Here is a 21,374-nt window from a genome sequence, read left to right as displayed (position 1 = left end):
TCTTTGTTTGTTTTCAACCTGAGCTCATGGATTCCACTCTGCTCTATAGACAGGTTTGTGGGCAAAAGCAGGCAATTCCTTTATTGCACAGTTATTTACACCAAATAAAGAGAATAGACTGGGAGAATTAAACCCATATAGTATCTGTGTATTATAAGTGTTGGTGAGGAAAGCAATGGGTAACAGGTACTGCTCTGGTTTTACTTAGCAGAGGAGAAAAATCCAGGGGACAGAACTTAATCAATCACAGACACTTAGCATGGAATGAACAACTACTGTTAGCTCTACCATAAGCTTCTCATGTGTGAAGCCTAAATGAGCAAGCATCAGTGAATTCATTGTTAGTAGGAATGCAGTTGACAGACCCTTAGGCCATGTATCCTCCAACTCTTGTCTCCTCAGGTACTGTGGCTCCTACATGGATCACCAGACGATATTTCGAGTGCCCAGCCCCCTTGTTCACATTCAGTTTCAGTGCAGTTCCAGGCTTTCGGACCAGCCACTTTTGGTGGAATATGGCAGTTACAACATCAGTCAACGTAAGCCTGGGATTAGCTTTAATAAATTGGTAAAGGGAGGCTAATACTTTACAACTCTAAACTTGGGAGAATTTAAAGGAATGAAAACTGCTTTGTTGCTGCTGGTTTCTGTTGTATTTTTATTTTTATAGCAAGTATATATAATGTAAATATAAGATAAATAATTTATAAAAGTAGGTACTTATTACTGCTATAGATTAAATTATAGAAAAATAATATGGTTGTAATTATTAATTTATAATTGAAAAATAGTATCTCACATTATTCTTAAAAATATAGGAAAAGCCCATTTTTTGATTTGTTGTTCTTGCTAGCCATACTTCTTGGTAAATGTGATATTACATCCATTTGGTGGATCAGAGGCCAACAGTTGTGACTCACTTTGGCCTGTGCCCTGTAGGGAGAGCTGGTTGGTTAGGGAGAACTTAACTATCAGCCCTCAGAATGTCAAACTTCACACTGAGAACTGCTAAAATAGTGGCCAGGAAGTGGTTAGTAGAAAAGCCATATTTGAGGGAAGTCATTAGAGCTGGAGAGAGTAGATACTGACTTGCGCAGGAAATTCTTAATCTGTTTTAAAAGGGGAAAAGTCAGGGTTAAAGACTTAGGACTCCATAAGGGTAAGACTTCAGAGAAAGCTCCTTTAGAGGATGTCCTTCTTTGCTAATCCGCAATATACCTGCTTCTGGATTTAGAGTATTATACTTCTGAATATGAGACTATTAGAATTTCCGTCAAGGACACAGGTACATAGCAAACCATTTTATATTCAACTGTTTTTTTCAAATCATGAGTATTTTCCAGGAACTCATCCCCTCCCTGTGTGCCATTGAGATAGTGGTGAACTGACCATGTACTCTTACCTACTCCTTTGCACAAGGGGAGTGTCTTAGTCTATCCAGGCTGCTGTAACAAAATTCCACAGACTGAGTAGCTTATGAAGAACAGAAATTAATTTCTGACAGTTCTTGAGGCTGGAAGTCCAACATCAGGGCACTAGTATAGTCAGGTGAGGGCCCTCCTGGGCACTGAAGACTTCTTCTTGTATCTTCTCATGGTGCAAGGGCTAAGCAGAGCAGTGGTGCCTCTTTTATAATAGCACTAATCCCATTCGTGAAGGCTTTGCCACTGGGCATAAGGATTTCAACATATGTATTTAGGGGGACGCAAAGCATTCAGACCATAGCAGGGAGGAAAGGTTTATTATTTCTATATGTTTGTGATAAGCTCAGCAATAATGATTCAAGACGAGGGAGGCAATCTTTGTCTAGTAGTATGGTTGAAGTGGAAAAAATGATGGACTGGGAGGGAGGAGAGAGGAGTCCTGAGTTTTGAAGCCAATCGCTAATCTCTCCAGGTCCAACTATCTAAGATCAATGGTTACTAATATATTTTGAGGCAGAGACTACTTGAAAATGTAATTCAAGGTACAGACTCCTCAAACTAATACATGTGATTAGAGAATTCAGAGACATCAGAGTCCACTTATAATTTCCTGAGAGGTGTGTAGACTGCATACTAAGAATGCTGGATTCTCTAATGTATCTCCCAGCTTTTGCTTTCATTGAGTCTATGATAAAGCCAGGGAACTGAGTCAAGGAGGGAGATAGTAGAAGTTTGATTATACATGTGACCTGGTTGCAGTGATGAATCAGAGTTTCTGCTGAATTCATGTGTTTTCTTTACTCTCCTAAATTTTGCTTTTTTGTTTTTTAAATTATTACCTATAACCTTGATTTGATGGAGAAATTATATAATTGCTACTGCTACACTGTCAACTCCTTAATCACTTAATAATACTTCATATGTCTTTATTAATGTGGTCTGGTGACTTTTAGGGACCCATACAAGATTTCCAATTTTTTATTGTCTGTAGCCTGTCCTGTTGGATCTTTTAGATGCTCCTCCGGTCTATGTGTCCCTCAGGCCCAGCGGTGTGATGGAGTAAATGACTGCTTTGATGAAAGTGATGAACTTTTCTGTGGTGGGTAATCAAGCTTTTGCTATGACATTCTTATTGAATAAATAATGTGTCAGAGCCCTTGTTGCTGCTGGTGCACTTCCTGGATCTTTGCACCTATTATCTCTTGCTGCAAAACAAACTAGACCCCAAACTCAGTGGTTTACAACAATCATTTATCCTGAATTATGTATCTGTGGGTTGTCTGGAATGCGACTGATCTAGACTGGCCTCATTGGGTGGCTCTGCTTCAATTGGTGGGTCCCCTGTGTTTGGTTATTCCCAGGTTGGGGTCAGGTCTACTCCTTGTGGCTTTTTTCCCCATTGATCTAGTGGGCTAGCCAGGGAAGTGCTAGAAGCAAAGGGGGAGGGAGCAAAATCACCAGGTCCCTCTTAAGTTGTGGGCTTGGAACTGGCACACCATCCCTTGTGTCATATTCCATCAGCCAAATCAAATCATATAGCTGAGGTCATAGTCAAGGGACAAGACAGTTTATTCTGAACAGTTTGGGGTCATAGGAAGAGTGGGAGTGCATAATATACCACAGGGATGAGGGCCTGGGGCTAATAATTTTATCAACTACAGTCTTAAATATAACAATCCTATTTTAGAGCACAGATCTTTTATCTAGAGAGAAACACAGAATCAGCAGAGAGGTAAATTCTTTCAGCATGTTCATTTATGAAGTGCAGGGTTATGAATAAAAGTACTTTTTACCTATATAGTTTGCATTGACATCACATTGGTGATGGCTAAAAGGTAGGGTATTGAATAGTTCTATTTGGGACAGAGAATTTCTGTTGATTTTTCATTACTCTTTGCACATCATTCCTGAATCTGTCTCCAGTTTCGGGGAACAATAGGGGGAGGCCAGTTCATTGGACCATATGAGACCACTGGTAACACTTTCTCCTAAAGATCCAGAGTTTAGTTCAAATGATTGTTGATGGTGAAGCTATTTAATCTCTTTCATGTTTTTGGATATAAATATTACAGTTACTAAAACTAACTGTGAAAAGATGATATTCATGGAAAACAACCTTTGACTCTATACCCTCTTTTTTCAATAGACAAAATAAAACCCTCAGAACAATCTATAGGATCTTCTGTTTCTTAAGAAAATAAATACTGACCATTATACAGTGATGGTTTCTTTTGTTTTTCACATTTTTGTTATTACCTGCTATGATGCTCCAAACAAAAGTGATTATTGTTACTTGATAATGAAGACCATTTTTTGGCAATCATTATTTCTCATCATGCCATTTTGAGGGCTATTCTCTAGGAGTCAACTAGGTACTCTTAGAGACGTAATGAACTATTTTAGGGCAGCAATGGCCTTTCCCTACCCCTCACAAGAGATACTTCTGAAAAAAAGGGAACAGATAACAAAAAGTGATAACTTTCATAAAACCGGAAATGTCTAAGGAATCAGACCTGCTAAGAGTACTTGCTAATATACTGTATCTGTCACTGGTATAAAGGCCATTTTCAAAAATACTCTGGATTGTGTTAAGTTTACCCTGGTACCTTCCGATTCAGGAAATGGATCTCTCAGGATAAAATAATTTTAAAGAGAGTTTTCCTTACACACAGACTATAGTCTGTTGTCCTCTAAGATTTCACACTCATTAATTTATTCAACAAACCTTTAGTGACCGCTTACTATTTGGTCAGGGGCTTGCGGTACAGAGAAAAATAAGACAAAATTTCCCATGTCAGGATACTTCCACTTTGTTTAGGAAGGTAGATGAGTTCAATTTAGATAACAGCTTATGATTTTTATTTTCCTGAAAATAATATCTTACAATGCATTTAATTATAATTAAATAAACAAGCTGCCAGAGTTTACCACATGTATGCAAAAGCAAAAATCAGATCTGACCAAGTCAAAGTGCTAGGAATTACACCAAAATTTAAACATTTGCTTTTCTCCATGTGTGTATCAATTCTGAGGAAAACAGACTTTTAAAAAAATTTCCTTTAAGTCGTCTTAACCCTTTGCACCTTTAGATGAGCATTACTGGTCGTCAGAGAGTCCAGCTGGTGTGTCAGGCTCATGAGCTTTCTGTCTGTTCTCATTCTAGTGACTCTTAAACCTGCCTGCAATGCCAGCTCCTTCAAGCAGCACGGCCCTCTGGTCTGTGATGGCTTCAGGGACTGTGAGGATGGCCAGGACGAGCAGAACTGCACTCAAAGTGAGGGCAAGTCCTCTGCCTCTGCTGTGCTTCCTATAAAATCCTTTTAAATCGGAATCAAAATACCTCTGTTGGGTTGGATAATCAACTTGTCTCATTTTTCCCCAGAGTTTTCCCAGTTTTAGCACTGAAAATCCCATATCTTGAGAATTCTCAGTTTTAGACAAAACAGGACAGCTGGTCTCTCTAACTGAGGTGGTGTGTGTGTGTGTGTGTGTGTGTGTGTGTGTGTGTGTGTGTGAATACTGGAAGATTTTCATTACTTATTTGCTAGATACTGTGATGGGACACGGCATTTTTTTCTAGCCCCTGCAGAAACACACACCGCCAGTGTTGTAAATAAATGTGCTGTAATTCTCAAAGTCTGTCCATTTTCTCACCCCAATGGTATGAAATGACTGAGTATAGTGATGATATTTGCTCAAAAACTTTTTTGGAGAACAAGTCAAGGTAATAACAGAGAGGCCCTGGCCTAAAGCCACTGATATGGCCACCTGATTTCCATCTCACCTGCAGTGGAAGAAAGGAGAGGCCATTGGATTGATTCTCAGCAGGTGTGCCAGCCTGCCTGCCTCCCAGAGGCTGCTGAGGTGAAGGGATAGGTCACCATGGGGTTGCTTCCCTTTGGTCTGCCGTGTTTCCCAGAGTGGGAAATACCCATCCTGTGCTTAAGCCATCCTTGGCGGAGTTCAGTGTCGTCAGTTTTTGGCTAGGAAAAACTTTTTCTTCTTTTGTTTATTCTTAGGCATTCCATGCAACAATAGAACTTTTAAATGTGGCAATGATATTTGCTTTAGGAAACAAAATGCAAAATGTGATGGGACTGTGGACTGTCCAGACGGAAGCGATGAAGAAGGCTGCAGTGAGTAGCAATTGGTTTCTTCTGGGTCCTTCTATTCCCTCTTCAATCTGCCTGTTTTTCATTTTCATTCTCTCCTTGGTGTAATCTTCCTGGCAGAGGTTGCCTTAGGCCCAGGGAAAAATATTGGTGAACTGAATCTAAAATCGTTTCTCAGAATAAAAAATGCTAATGTACATTCCATCTTCTTTCTTGTTAACAAACATTAATATACTAGATATTTACAATGAAGACTTCACTTTTTAATAACTAATCAAAAAATAAGTTCTCAAATAAAAAAAAAACCTATGAGTAAAGGAATACTGGCATGCAGTGGATGAGTGTTAATTATGCCTTATGTTAGGTCAATATCAAGTGCTAGCTCGTTCTTGCTTTAGCTATAATTTGAGAACTATAACCTGCCATATGTTGTTACATGTGTGACCTCTAATCACTGCTAGGCAACAGATTAACTTTACATCCTTATCGGTACTATTTGCACTTGAAAAGAATTGCTGCGATAATTAGTGTTTCTTAATAGGTTTTCATTTGTCTTGGACTTACAAATTCTCTCCAAGTGCTTTTCTCAAATCAGTACAACTCCAAAGACACTCTCAATTCTGTTGCATTTGAAACTAAGTTTTTCCTTTCTAACAACCTAAACCCCACAGCTGCTGTTCATATCAATGCAGCTGTTATTAACAGGCCCCCTCTTCCCCTCACGTTATTGTATAGAAGAGACTCTGTAAAAGCCTGTTTTCAGGAAGGAGGGAGTGGTTTGTTGTTGTTGGTATTGCCTCTTCTCTAGAAAAGCAGGTTTCAAATCACTTACCTGGTTAATCAGTTACCAACCCAGAACTAAACTCAACTTAATTTGACTTTTCTTCTAAGTCTGCCCTTAAATCACGTGACACTTCCTCTTCTAAAGGCTGCAGAAAGAGTTCCTCCACCCTCCACCGCATCATTGGGGGCACTGACACACTGGAAGGGGGTTGGCCGTGGCAAGTCAGCCTCCACTTCATTGGATCTGCCTACTGTGGAGCCTCCGTCATCTCCAGGGAGTGGCTTCTCTCTGCAGCCCACTGTTTCCATGGAAACAGGTAGGGCATCTCAATCCTTATTCTAAAGTTGCACATTGACCACAGACCATCCATCTGCCTTCAAGTGTGGGAAGAAGCTTCCTGTTGGCGACACACAAGCAATCCAATTGTTGGTTTTTGGTTGTTGTTATTTTTTTGACACTAGTTGTGTGCCCAATATTCCTTCTAGGAATTATTGACGTAAAGGAAAAAAACAACGCAAAGGAACATTGAGAATGAATACGCTTTTACTCAATAGGATAGGGCTTTCAAGTCAGGGGGAGCAAACCTATGGGAATGTGTGGATAATGTGCTGAAGAGTAGACATTGAAGGATGGCTGGAGTGTAGGGATCCCTTTTTAGAGTGGGATTCTGCACCCAATTTCCAATGCGGTGGTGGGGGTTCCCACACCACCAAGCAATTCTCCAACACTACCCGAGTGTCTTAAAATTCAACTCAATTCTGACATTACCTACCTGAGATAGTGTTACTCCCACAGGTTAAGGGCTCAGTCCTACAAGAATGACCCCCCGCCCCATTTCAGATGCCAATAGCAAGTCCAGGTTGTCAACTCTACTTCTGACCGACTATCTATAGATTGAAGGTTCCAACCTCCCTCTTGGGTTCGATTAATTTGCTAGACAGGCTCATACAACTCAGAGAAACATTTTGCTTACTGTATTACCAGTTTATTATCAAAGGATATAACTCAGTAACAGCCAGATGAAAGAGAAGCATAGGGTGAGATATGGGGAAAGGTCAAGGAGCTTCCATGCCCTCTCTGAGTGAGACACTCTCCCCAAATTTCCATGTGTTCACCAACCCAGAAGCTCTCTGAACCCTGCCCTTTCAGGTTCTTATGGAGGCGTCATTATGTAGGCACGGTTGATTAAATCATTGTCCATTGATGACAGATTCAACCTCCAGCTCCTCTTTCCTCCTCCAGGTCAGGGAGTGGGACTGAAAGTTCCAACCCTCTAATCACAGGTTTGATTTTCCTGGCAATGGGCCACCAACCTTAGGTGGATCCCAAAGTCATCTCATTAGCATAAAAAAAGACACCCTTTGTCCCTCTAATCACTTAGGAAATTCTAAGGGTTTTAGGAGCTCTGTGCCAGAAATGGACCTAAGACCAAATAAATATTTTTTATTACATATATCACAATATCATAGAGGGAGATCCGGGACACATCCATTAATGTTAGCCTTGGAAGGGCTCTATCTTTACCAGTGGGATTATTATGAGGCAAACGTTCTTCCAACTAAAGGTAAAAGGAAAGCTTAGAAAATAATTTCACTTAAAATATTACCTACTAGATTTTAGATACAAAAATATCATTTCTTCTTCAAAAAATTTTTAAGTGGAGTATTGCAACAAATTTATCAGAGTGTTTTCTTCTGCTGGAAATTATAGGATTCAGGTTACTAACTAAAATGTCTTCTGTTTTGATCCTTAATCTTTTATGCAAAGAAACTGCTCTAAGTAATATGTTAACCTTAACACTCCCTTGCATCCCAGAACCACTCATGAGATCTCAGCTAAGCAAATTAGGGGCTGCACTCTGGACTCTGCCCTTATTTTTTCCCCAAAGCTTCCAAATTCTCTTCACCCCACCATAGTAAGGCTACTGCACCGGTAGAGATGGAAACCTCACATGGAGACTGCAAGATACTCGGTGACTTTGTGCAAGTCCACAGGTTAGAATTCTGGAAGGACTAAAGGGAGTGTGACCCCTGTGCATGGTTATGCCTGAGCAGTGACGTTTGAAGCTTCTGGCAAGTTTGCAAGAAGCAAGTTCATCAAATTCCTGTTTGTGACACTGATTTCTAATCTATCTTGGTATTCATATCATTTAAATTTGGCAAAATGAACCCCAGGCCACTGTCTTACTGGTCCTGGCTGGCTGTCTCCATTAAATACCATTGTCAGCATGAATAGGAAAAAAAATAACATTAATTCTAGTCACTAACATTCTTGACCTGTATGTAGTTCATGAAATACCAGTGACAATAAAATTTCCAGCCTTTCCTTAGGATGTCATCGAGGAATTTTCTGGAACATAGTTATCATTTACCACCTGTACTACACCTTACTGCATCTCTGGTTTTAGTAAGGAGGTAAGGGAGGCTCAGAGAAGTTGTACTTTTTGCCATGTCTGTGTACAAAGCCAGTGACTACGATAGAGACTGTAAGTTAGGCCTCCCTTTCCTGAGCCCTCATCTCTCTGCGGGATTCTTGTTTCACCATGTATGGTTCATCAAGCCACTGATTTCGTGCTTCATTCCTTTTCTACCAGGCTGTCAGACCCCACACCATGGACTGCTCACCTCGGGATGTATGTGCAGGGGAATGCTAAGTTCATCTCCCCGGTGAGAAGAATCGTGGTCCACGAGTACTATAACAGCCATACTTTTGACTATGATATTGCCTTGCTACAGCTCAGTGTCGCCTGGCCTGAGACCCTGAAACAGCTTATACAGCCAATATGCATTCCTCCTGCTGGCCAGAAAGTACGCAGTGGGGAGAAGTGCTGGGTAACCGGCTGGGGGCGAAGGCACGAAGCAGGTGTGTGTACGAATGAATGGCTATGCCCTTCCCCTTCAGATAATAACTTGTACTGATGTATGTAGTGCTTTGGGGTTCATAGAGAGAGATTTTGTACATGGTCTCATTTGAGCCTCCTAACAACTCTGAGAGGTAGAATGGAGGAGGATATTATTTCTGTTGTATGATGGTTTCCTCTTACCCCTCAAAAAAGCAGGACACATCTCATAAGGAAAGGGGGTCTACGAGCAAGGCAGGATTGAATAGTTTGGGCTCTTTCAAACTCTGAGGGGTTTTCTAGGTTCCCCACTATAAAAGAGCAAGAAATTCCTCCTCATTTTTAAGTTCCCTTTTCATACAAAGAAGTGATTCATTTTCATAAAGGAGAGAATAGGATACACACACACACACACACACACACACCCTACTGTGTCAACTCATAGACAACTGTCTGGAGGATTATATAAGTATGTCTTGCACAAGGGCAACTGGCCACGGTGATGAGAGTAAGGGCTGAAATCCAGCCTGCTTGAGCTCCTCAGACTGTAAATTCAGGCCTGGGGTTATAGCAGCCTAGAATCTGACGACCCAAAGGGGATGCCTTTTGACATTTCCTCCACCTAGAGGAGATATCTTTTTTATTATGCATAAATGTCTGAGTGTATGGTAGGGATGCCCTACATCTGCCCTGCCAAGGTTTTCCATAGCCTAGGAGTCGTGGTTGATTCTAAATATATAGTAGTGAGGAGAAAAGTCCAAAGCTTGGTGAACATCTCCCTAAATGTTAGTTAGCTTTTCATTGGTCTCCCAACCATCTCAGACTCCCTTGAAGTCATTTCTAAGAGTTTAGGGCATACATTTTTTATAAATCATGAACCACACCCTCAGTGACACTCTAAAGATTCATTGTGGGCAGCTCTTCAAGTGCTCACTGCCTTCATTTAGCTACTAAAGTTGTGACATTCACCATCTGTTTGGGCTTGCTGAGGCCTCAATAGACTCAATGAGGGAAGTGGCTACTACCTGCTTGAATACCAGGACTTTAACTATATTATCATGTATCACAGGAGGAAAGAGTTTCCTCAATCATCTTATTAGGAGACACTCTCTTTACAAGCCTGAGTGTGCATGTGTGTTTATTTTTTGGAGTCATCTTAGCCAGACAGGTTAACAAGGGCGTGAAAGGGCTATATCTAAACTGATACGTGTTTATGGTTCCTAGGACTCTCCCATATGTCAGTTATGCTGCTCCACTTGACCAGTAAGTATTGATAATAACCAGAGATTCACAGTCCTGCTGAAAGCAGGAGGACACAGTGCAGGGGTATGTCACAGTGGCTCAAATGGTGGAGTCAGACCTTGGGTTTGAATCCTGCTCTGTTTCCTGCTAGTTGTGTGTCATTGGGCAAGTCCCTTAACCTCCTAAGACTCTCTGTCTTCATCAGGAAAATGGGGATCATAATAGAATTTATCCAAAAGAAAGTATGAGGATGTAGTGCAGGGCGTCTGGCGGGGTCCCTGGTCCCACTCCCCACATAAGAACGCAGGATGTGGTGAGGCCAAAAAGGAACACCCACAGAGCCATAGATGGGGAGTCATATCACTATATTCTCTCTGGCGGCATCCACCTCTCTGCAATCCGCTCTTGTTAGCTCAGCCACCATCTTCTTGCTAGCCTCCATTTTTTTTTTGCTAGCGTAGCCACAGCAGTTATATTAGTGGCCAATGGCTCACTGGTTACAGCTGACGGCCAACTAGCCACAGCTGATGGCCATCCAATCACAGTTGATGGCCATTTACTACCTGAGCCAGCACCTGTCTATGTGAGGCCGCGAGCCTGGAAACTACTTTCTGGGGCTCTGCCCCCACAGAGGATAATGGAGATAATGTGAGTAAATTGTTTAATAAGGTCCTGAATAAGATAGCCATTTCGGTGATTTCTGTCTCTACTGTGTTTTCCAGACAATAAAGGCTCCCCTGTTTTGCAGCAAGCAGAAGTAGAGATCATTGACCAAACCCTCTGTGTTTCCACCTATGGGATCATCACTTCGAGGATGCTTTGTGCAGGTGTCATGTCAGGCAAGAGAGATGCTTGCAGAGTAAGTCATCTCACTTTGCCCTTGCCTAACACGTTATACTTTCCATAAGTGCTTTCACATTTAATTCACACAACACTGGGAAATAACTAGGGCCAGTGCTTCCCTTAATTCAGATATTAACTATAATCCCATTCTCTAAGATCAGGAAAAGGTGATTAAATAATTGGGTCTATAAAACTCAGTTTTTCAGTGCCCATGTGTTTTCCAACATTTAGAGAATGTGGTCAGCATTTATCATTCTGCCATGACTTTCTTATAATCAAAAACTAAAAAACAAAGCAACATACACACACACAGGATTGATACCTACGTAATTCCTTAGCAGCAACTATTTACCTTCTGAAATAATAATGGTTTTATTCACTTACTCCTTTGACACACAGACTATGGGAAAGGAAAGAGGAGTGGGAGATGTGACAGAGGACACTCTATCACCTCCTGACAGTGGTAACGTTGGAGGTGACTTTCACGGGGGACGTTTTTCTGAGCCTCAGATTCCAATCTATGCAGATATCTAAATGATTGCCAAAAAGTCAACAGGTGATTAAGGAGATGAAGTGGAAACTAGAAGCTGTTGCCACATCTTTCAACAACCTTAGTCACCATGCCACAAAAACCCATCTTATTATAATAATGATTTTTATCTTCTGAGTTCCTATTTTGTGGCAAGAACTATGCTAGGTTCTTTACACAAATTCATATCAGTTTTTCATCCCCATTTTACAGAAGAGGAAACTGGGGCACAGAGAGGGTATGTAAATTACCCAAGGTCACATATCTAGTAAGTAATGCCTGAGCTGGGCTTTGAACCCTTATTTCTCTAATACTAAAACTACTGGGTTCTGGGGGTTCCTGCAGAAGTCCCAGCTTGTCCTACTATATAGTCCTATTTCTTATAGCCACCAGGATTTACAGGTTAAATTAGTAGAGTTGGTATGGCAATAATTAAAATAAAAAGAGCCCAGTTTCTCTACTAGTCAGAATTTACCTAATTGGGTTTAGAATTATGGGGGTATGATACAGGGGCAAATTTGAAAAGCATTTTTATCTTGGCCTCTAAGTTGCAGCTTTACTCATTCTCCAAAATGAGAAAATAAAAACCCACATATTATAATTTAAATGATGAATAGTGTAAAAATTATGTTTAAACTTTGAATTATTTCAGCCTTTGCTTTGCGAAGTTGAGGTATCAGAAGGGACTGTCAAGTGAGGGTGATTTGTCTGTGGCAGCTGTCGGCCAGTGGTCCTTAGGGTTGCTTCATTGGACCTGGCTAACTAAACATGGTCTCTTCTAATTTCTTCTTTGGGACCATGAGCCACTCACAGAAGTTGCTGGGCCAGAGGTAGAGGTTAGTCTTCCAAGGCAACCATTGATGTAGGACATTTCTGTGTTTGTGTGCTGGGATCGTGGTCCCATGAAACCGAAGAAAGGAAGCCCAGACCAGAGAGGCGAGGAATTACAAAAGCAGATAGTTTATTAAAGCAAGGAAATACAGCTCTCAAGCGAGAGGGGGTACCCGACGGGGATACCCACTGGCTAAGGCAAAAGGCTCTTAGTATTCTTACATTTTCCCTTGCCTGCTGGGGGAAGGGAGCTGGCACCTTCTAATGTAGTTTGTCTATCAGATTTGCTCTGTTTTTCCAGCCTGAGGGATTAACGAAATAACCCATTTCTGTCTATCAGATCTGTTCTGTTTGTCCAGCCTAAAGGGATTTATGAGATAACTTATTAACCTCAGGGAGCAGTTACATTTTTGTCCTGGAGTGAATGAGTTATTTCAGAACCTGGAGTTTCAGGATATGGCTGCCTTTGTTTATTCCACCAGGGACTTTCCTATCTACCTAACAACATGCTAACTAACCTGTCTCACCATGCCTCATAAGGTTATTGTGAAGATTAAATGACCGAAAACAGTGCTTAGCACATAGCTCACATTAAATAAATATTATTATTATTATTATTATTATTATTATTATTACTATTACTATTGAGGTTTATTATTTGTTTGGAGGTATGTGAGAATTGTTTTCCCTGCAGAAATATTCTAATATTATTCTTGGTCTAAAGAATCAAGTTTCTTGTGATAAACACAGCATTTTGATTAGGAAGAATAATTTGAAAATGACATTAGAAGTTTCACATTATTTCTTGACACTTCCCCAAATTCCATAATAATTAGCCAAGAAAAAACCTATCAGAATGGGAGTTTTGAACATAATCCATTAGACACATCAATGACAAAATTAATGGCAGACGTGCTTTATACTTACATTATCTTCTTGTGCAGGGAGATTCGGGTGGACCTTTAGCTTGTCGAAGAAAAAGCGATGGAAAATGGATTTTGACTGGCATCGTTAGCTGGGGACATGGATGTGGGAGACCAAACTTTCCTGGTGTTTACACAAGGGTATCTAACTTTGTTTCCTGGATTCAAAAATATGTCCCTTCTCTTTTGTAATAGTACAAGTTGGATTTTGATTGTGATTTATGTGATAGATCCTTTTAAAAAGAATGCAGTAATTATAAATAAAATGAAACACTTTCATTTTTTGTTTAGCAAACTTCAGATTGCATACATTTGGTATTTATTGAAAAACTGAGAGATGCATTATATTTCCTACAAATTGCTTCAAGGATATAGCTGTATTCATTCTTAAAGGGTCATTGATTCAGGAATGGAAGAAATCTAAAGTAATGTCATGAACTAAGCCTCTAAAATAAGAAATGGGTGAGATGCTCAGATGGTCATACTTTATTTTTTGCTCCAATTCAATGTACAGATAAGGTAAGGAATTAGGCAAATCTGATTTATTGAAATAAGAAATTCCATAATAAATGTGCCTGATCTTCAGTGTTCTAATGAAATTTAACACACAAAAATGTCTCCTTCACAAATGCAAATGGGGCTAAACTCATTTATCGACAGAGGAAGTATCTATATTGTTGCTTTCTAATCCAATTTGTCTAACCATATCATAGTTGGACTTTCTTCAGCCATGACACATGGTAATATTGTGTTCAGAGAAATCAATCAACCAACCAACAAAACTGACAGTAATCTTTACTAAGATGATGTAATAAAGCATTGTGGTAGTTGAATTGAAACAACTTGCATGGGATTTAAGGAAATTACAGTAATTCTGGTCAGTAATTAAAAGACACGGGTGACTGACCAATGCAGTGTACACCTGAAGCTAAAGCTGAATAATAACGAATGTCAACTATAATTATATATATATAAATGTATATATATATATATATATATATATATATATATATATATATATAGTCACAGGATGTGGAGTACAGCATAGGGAATAGAGTCAGTGGAACTGTAACAGCTATATACAATGTCAGAAAGGTAGTAGATTGGGGGAGTGGGGCTTATCACTTTGTGAGGGGTATAAATGTCTAACTATTGCATTGTTTTGTACACCTGAAACTAATAAGAAAAAAAGAGAGAGAGAGAGAATTATTCACCAACATTTTAAAAACTTGAGATTTCACATGAGAAGTCAGATGTCCCACCTAATCTCTGAGTTACTATGTGGTAAAACAGCTGCAGTTGAGTAGCATTAAAAGAAAAGAGAAATATTTTTTCTCTATTATTTTTCACTGTTAAAAATATAAAAGTAAGAATAAACACAGAGAGCCATGCAATTTTAAGGGGAAAAAAAAAAAATACGGGAATTTTTGAATGATTGTTTTGAAAATGAATTATTTTTAAAGAAATATTATCATCTGGATTTTGGTTCCTTTATAAAACTCCAGTTGCCAAGACTTTCTTTTATTTTCAGAGACTTATAATACCTACCATAGTTATAAATCTATAGTACATGCTCAACACATTGTAGTTATCAATTTATTTTGTCTTGATTTAGAGCGTTTCACACTTGATCTCAAAGTAATCTTTTCATTAACAGAAACCAGACTTAACATTACCACCAAATAGGTGAAAACAGCAGAATGGAGAAGAATGATATTATTTATTTTCCTTGAAACGAAGTCAAAGAGTAATAATAATGATATTTTAAAGTAGGGTCCAGAAAAATAAAAATGGTTTTTATAAGACCTCAATAAATCTTAATATAACAGTAAAAGGAGAGAGACCACAAGGGTCATCTCTTGTATCGGATAGAAAGACTGAAACGTGGATATGATTTCCCTAAGATAGTGAATATTTTCCAGTTCACCAACCATATTTTGATTTGCTGAAAGGCTGTTTCCCTCAGATAAAAGATAAAACATTTTGGATAAAACATTAGAAAGATAATAGGTCCTTAAGGTTTCAGGAAACTGGCTATGACATAGTGCAGTTCAGAGAGCCAAGTGTACCACTTTATACACAAAGGGGAATTTATCTACTGAATCCATTGTGTAGAAGACCAATTAGACTGACAGTTCTTAAAACCTATGTTTACTTTGCCTGGTATTGCTGTGACCTGGGTATAAGGCGAATTGTACTTCATACTTATGGCCATTTCTAAGGAGGTGATTTGCTATTCAACAACATACACCAAAACCTTGCATAAGTATCTGATCTCAATGAGGAGAAGGAGGAGGGCTGGCAGAATGTATTAGATTCATGTGAGGGCGTTTTCAAACCACACATTCATGCTACCACTCTAAGTACTTGCTGGTGCTGATGTGAGCGTTCACATTCCTCAGAGGTTGGGGGGCCGGGGCAGCGCGGGGGGGGGGGGGGGGAACTTTGAGAAACACCAACCTAACTTAATTGGCTATTTCATGCCAAGATGCCTTTAGAACTTGAATATTCACTTCATTCTTGCGAAGGCATGAATAAAGGCAAATCCCAATTTAGTTGGCAGAGTGCAATGGCAGCAGTATTTTCATGTGCCAGATTATTGGAGAGAATTTGTAGGGATGCATGCTCTTCTTTACAAGTGCCTTGAAAACTGCAAAATGAAACATCACAAGCCAAGCAACTGTTTCTTGGTTGTTTTCTGCTTGATTAGCCTGAGTGGCTGACCCAATTTCTGATAATCAGAGTAGGACTGCTTGCCATCCGACAACATACTCGTATGGGTACAGACTGTTGTGTTTTCAAGAACACAGATCTGTTTGAAGGTTATGAGATACTTTGGTGCTTTGGTGATGTCATTTTGATAATGTTAGTTTATTTTTTGGTTTATACCATAACATTTAGGAAATTATTTGCTCTTAAAGGAGATGAAGAAAGAAGAGCAAATACTATGACAAGAAAAGCAAAACTGAAAATCTTGTACTGGTCAACAAGTCTTGGCAACAAGTATGTTTTAATTTTTGAATGTTATTTGCATTTGACTCTGAACAAACTAAAGCAATGGAGTCAATATTAATTTTAAATTATGTTAAAAGGAACTGCTTGTATAAAAACAGTATTTTTTTTTTTTTTAAAAAGCATGTTTAAAGAAGTATTTATGAAAGAACAAACTCTCTAAAAAAGCTACCCCTATAGTAATGGATTTTGAAGAAATTGCAAAAGAAAATTTAAATAGAATTTAGTTCCTGGATTCATTTATCCTTAATTTTTATCAAGAATTGTTTAATCCAAAACCGGTTCTATATCCAGAGAGAAACACCGCTTTCTAACTCGTTCTGAATCCTTAGTTTGGAATCAGAATGGAAGGATGAAAAAAGTCCTCAAGTAGAGGTTGGGACACTCATCTACATTCTAGGTCAGCTGTCTGGAGATTAAGAAATCTGCGGTTCCCAGAAATAAGGAACAGGTTGCAAGCAGGAATTTAAGTAGTGTCAGCAATATTGGGAGGTATCAGCAAGTGTCAGTGATGAAGAAAATATGACAGGACAGGAACACAAATCAATATTGAAAGAAAACATTGAATCAAGGATTCTTGCAAGATGGTAAAGGTCAGGGGTGGGTGGTATTAGTTACAAAAATACTTATAGTCACGGAAAGTAAGGGAATATTTACTGAGACTACTATTTGTCAGGCACAAGAATAAATGCTTTACTATAACTACTTCATTTACTCCTCCCAACACTACTGTGTAGGAATCATTTTGCAAAGAGGAATAAAGCTCATAAATTAAACAACTTGCCCATGAATACCCAGACTGCGAGAGTCTAATACCCTAACTGTGCTTGTCTTCAAAACCTATACTACCATACGGATTTCAACTGTGTACGAGGGTTAGGCTTATGGAATTCTGAAAATGTAGTCTAGAGTAGAGAGTATATAAAACTTGCTGTACAACATTCAGAAGGCATTAAAAGATCCAGTTTAGAGTGCGTTTGTGACAGCAAAACATTAGCTTTTTGATCCTCTGGGAGAGTGAAGGAGATTTTAGATATCTGTTCATGGAGAAACCAGACAGGAAGACAGCTACAATTCATCTGACATGACAGAGGGAATCTCCCATTGAGACTGAGATCTTGCAATCAACAAGGGGATTGTGGGAAAGATTGTACGGGCACTAGGTAAGGAAAAGGGTCCAGGTTTGAGAGGTCTTGAGCCCTGGGCCCAGAAAACTGCTGAGAATATCATTCAAGTTAATCATACAGAGGGCACGTTGCTGGATGCAGAGCTAAATACTGGGAATACATAGGTACTTCAAGGAGTTTAAACAATAAAGGAGACAGACAAGAAAAAAATTACTGTTCATACTCCACTTTAGCCATTCTGGCCTCTATTGATTCTCAGACAGTAAATGTCAAATAGACTCCAGTATCAACCTGGTCCTTAGTTCTGGAGTTCCCTCTTTCAGAAATCTGCACAGCTCACTCCTTTACACCTTTAACTCTTTGTTCAAATTTCACCTTTTTTTTTTCATTAAGGACTAATTGACATATAAGATTATATTAGTTTTGGGTATATAACATAATGATTTAATATGTGTATAAAATGATCACCACAATAACATCGGTCACCATACATAGTTACAACTGTTTTTCTCATAATGAGAACTTTTAAGACTGACTCTCTTAGCATCTTTCAAATATGCATTATAGTGTTATTAACTATAGTCACTATGCCGTACATTACATCCCATGACTTATTTATTTCACCTTTTTAATGAGGCCTAAGTTGATCACTTTATTTATAATTGCAACTCTTCCCCTTCCCCCAACCTTCACCACTCAGCACTCCCGCCTCCCATATACTCTGCTTTACTTTTTTATCCATAGCACACATTACCTTCTTATATTCTAAAAACACAATTTATTAAGTTAGTTTCCCCTCATTAAAGATAAGCCTCACAGTAGCGGTGATTTTGTTTAGTTATGTTTTCAGACATATCTCAAGCACCCAGAAGAATGCTTGACGTGTAGCAAGCACTCAATACTACTTGTTAAATTGGACTGAATATATGACATATTTAGCACAAGTACAACGGGTATTGGTAGCAGAGAAGAGTGTAGATAACCTTTGGTAGAGAAAGGGAATCAAGGAGGGTTTAGTGGGAAAAGTATGTTTCAGTCAGGATTTAAAGATAAATGGGGGTTGTCCACGCAGAAAGTGGGCTGGAGTGGGAGGAAAAAATATTCCAAGCAGCAGAAGCATCATATACACAGAAGTAGAGGTGGAAATAAAATGGGCTAAGTAAGGACCCTCCAGGAAGAGGAATCTGGTCAGACCAGAGGGGTCTACTTACTACTAAATGGCTCAGAGGGAAGACTAGATGTCAGCTATTGTAGGGAAAGGTATACATTCAGATTCTTCTCTCTTTGCCCACTCCCAGATTCATTCTTTGCTCTGAGCGCCCCCAGTCTCCATCACTAGTGGGAGTCACAGGCAGGAGACTGGCAGGTGGGGAGAGAGGTCAGAGTATTTATTTCCCCTCTGCTCCCTCCCTGCTAGGCTGCAGTCTCAACAATGGCTGCAACTTTTTTTGACTACAGATCCTATCAGGAGGGCCCTCCTCAGTGGTCCAGCAGGTCTGGGTGTACTGACAGCTTTCTACTGTTGTTCGTCTTTGGGTGCCTCAGCACCCCTTCTTTGTTCCCTTAACCCTTGCTCCTTCATTAAAAAGCCTCTCCCAAATTCCCAGCTGAAAATGCAGCCTGATTCCTGCAGGATCTGGCTCTAAACAGGGAAAAGTAGAGAAAGCAGAAGTCAGTGCAGGCCAGCAGCTGAGTGTCTGCAGCTAGCAGGACCCCGTCCAGCAGGCAGATGGAGTCCAAAGTCCAGATGATTGGGTAGCAGGTACGGGACAACTAGAGACCCAATATCTAGGCAGTGTCTGAACAGTAGGCATTGAGGGTGCCAGACTTTTGGACACAAGTCAACATCTTCTAAAGTGGAGCTTATTTATATGCATCTTGTCCACACCTCAAACTGCTCTCAATGTGTGTGTGTGTGTGTGTGTGTGTGTGTGTGTGTTGACGGCAGGCTTGAGAAAGAAGCAGGGAGGCAAACCTGCTCTGAACAGAAGCTCAAGAAGATCAGCACACACCAAGTTTAGCAAACAATTTCAGGCTCACAAAGCCAGAAGTTCTGAGCTATGGATTGTGTGTGGGTGTTTGTAATTTTCCCTCAGGGTGTGTGTGTGTGTGTGTGTGTGTGTGTGTGTGTGTCTGTGTGTGTGTGTGTGTGCGTGTGTGTGGTGATGTCTGTGACTCCTCTTCAAAGGTAGATAATAATAACCACCTTGATGAATGTTTGCTATGTGACAGTCACTGTTCTGAGTGTTTTATTGACATTCACTCTTTTAACTCTGGCAACAGCTCCATTAGGTGGGTAATACTATGCCAACTTTCCAGATGAGGAAAGAAATTTTAGCACAGAAAGATGAAGCCCAAGGTCTCACAGTGAGGAACCCTGTCAGAGGGGATTAACCTGGGCAGCCTGGCTCCAGAGCCTGCTGTCCCCTCCACCATTGATATATTTGCCTGACCCTGGACTTGTTAAGAGGAAGGAGTGCGTTCCTGTGGATTACTAGGCATCTCCACATGCGCAGAACCTCCTACCCTGGCTAGGATGTCAAAGCTGCTTCCTAGTTGTTTGTTGAGTAAATGAATTAACTTTTGCTAGGCAGCGAAAGCTGGGTCAAATCCAGAAACAGACAGCTCCTGGGGATGGAATGCCAACTTTCTTCTCTGGAACAGCACTGCCGGGCCACTTGTGCCTAGCCCGCCACCCAACCAGTCCTTTGGCTCAGCTTTTGCTTTGTATCAGCACGAACAAGGAAAGGCAGTGCAGGTAGCGCCCTGAACAAACCAGAAAAACAGCCCTCCTCTGCTCTGCAAGGGAGCCCATGGCGGCAAGGCTGCCAGCAGGCAGCAGGAGCGAGCGGAGTTTCCTCCGCGCTGGTGCCAGACGCCCTGTTTGCCGGCCGAGGTCTCCCCCCACCCCCACCTCGCCCCGCCCATCAGGGACTTGAGAGTGAGCCACCCAAGGACTTTGCACCCTCTGGTGCTTGCCAGAGGCTGCATCCCGGCGGGCTGTTTAGTCCTCCTCTGCTGTCCATGGAAGGCGCCAGGCCCCCATCGCCCGAAGATGAGCTGGAACTCGCAGTGCTCGAGGGGCAGCCAGAAGAGCAAGCGCCTCTTAATGGAGCCGCCCAGGTCATCCCTTTTTCGGCGGAGGACCCCGGTCCAGCCCAGGTAAGGTTTCCTTGGTGCTTACCGCGTCATCCCAGCGCGCGCAGAGCCCGCCTCCCCGCCGGGTTTCCAGCCAGCTCTCCCCGCGCCACCGACGCCACCCGCGCTGGAAAGTTCTAAATAGAGCGGAAACCGGAATGTCCTGCAGCTTGAGCCCCTCCTGCCCGCAAACACACTCCAGGCCCTTCCGACCCCCCCAGTTCCCATGAAACTTGGCAGTATCCTACCTAGGAGGTGTGTGGCTTCTGAAAGAGAATCCCCAGAGAAAGAGGTCGTTTTAAAAAAGCCTGTAACTTTTAATGTAGTTAGTTTTTTTTTTTTTTTTCAAATAGAAAAAACTAGATAGTTGGAATCTTCTTTTTTCTTCAGAATCTCTTTGCTTCCCTCTTGACTACCTTGCCACTTCCACTCACCCTCTACCCTCCTCCTAACTCTCACCCACCACCCACCATCACCCAGCCTGGCGCACAGCCGCTAGACACATAGTTTTAATCTTTTCCCAGTCTGGCCATTTGATTTCACAGCAAGAGAGATAGGGGAGAATGGGAA

General features: G+C 40.7%; 2 protein-coding genes across 2 annotated transcripts in view; both read left to right on the top strand.

The window, feature by feature from the left end:
* TMPRSS7 (transmembrane serine protease 7) overlaps positions 1 to 13,827 on the top strand; it is a 33,677-nt gene extending 19,850 nt beyond the window's left edge. The window contains exons 11-18 of the mRNA XM_019715186.3: positions 403 to 539; positions 2,416 to 2,523; positions 4,588 to 4,698; positions 5,444 to 5,560; positions 6,465 to 6,636; positions 8,914 to 9,182; positions 11,124 to 11,260; positions 13,549 to 13,827. Coding sequence (XP_019570745.3) covers positions 403 to 539; positions 2,416 to 2,523; positions 4,588 to 4,698; positions 5,444 to 5,560; positions 6,465 to 6,636; positions 8,914 to 9,182; positions 11,124 to 11,260; positions 13,549 to 13,719 — 1,222 coding nt within the window. The 3' untranslated portion in view covers positions 13,720 to 13,827. The remainder of the gene's footprint in view (positions 1 to 402; positions 540 to 2,415; positions 2,524 to 4,587; positions 4,699 to 5,443; positions 5,561 to 6,464; positions 6,637 to 8,913; positions 9,183 to 11,123; positions 11,261 to 13,548) is intronic.
* Positions 13,828 to 15,959: 2,132 nt separating this feature from the next.
* The window catches only part of C17H3orf52 (chromosome 17 C3orf52 homolog), a 34,065-nt gene continuing 28,650 nt past the window's right edge, over positions 15,960 to 21,374 (top strand). The window contains exon 1 of the mRNA XM_019715194.3: positions 15,960 to 20,828. Within this exon, the coding sequence (XP_019570753.3) occupies positions 20,691 to 20,828 (138 nt within the window). The 5' untranslated portion in view covers positions 15,960 to 20,690. The remainder of the gene's footprint in view (positions 20,829 to 21,374) is intronic.

The sequence above is a fragment of the Rhinolophus sinicus genome, chromosome 17 (genome assembly GCF_057876585.1).
Source record: "Rhinolophus sinicus isolate RSI-liver-muscle chromosome 17, RSI-T2T, whole genome shotgun sequence".
NCBI lineage: Eukaryota > Metazoa > Chordata > Mammalia > Chiroptera > Rhinolophidae > Rhinolophus > Rhinolophus sinicus.
This window is presented reverse-complemented; position numbering and strand designations above follow the sequence as displayed.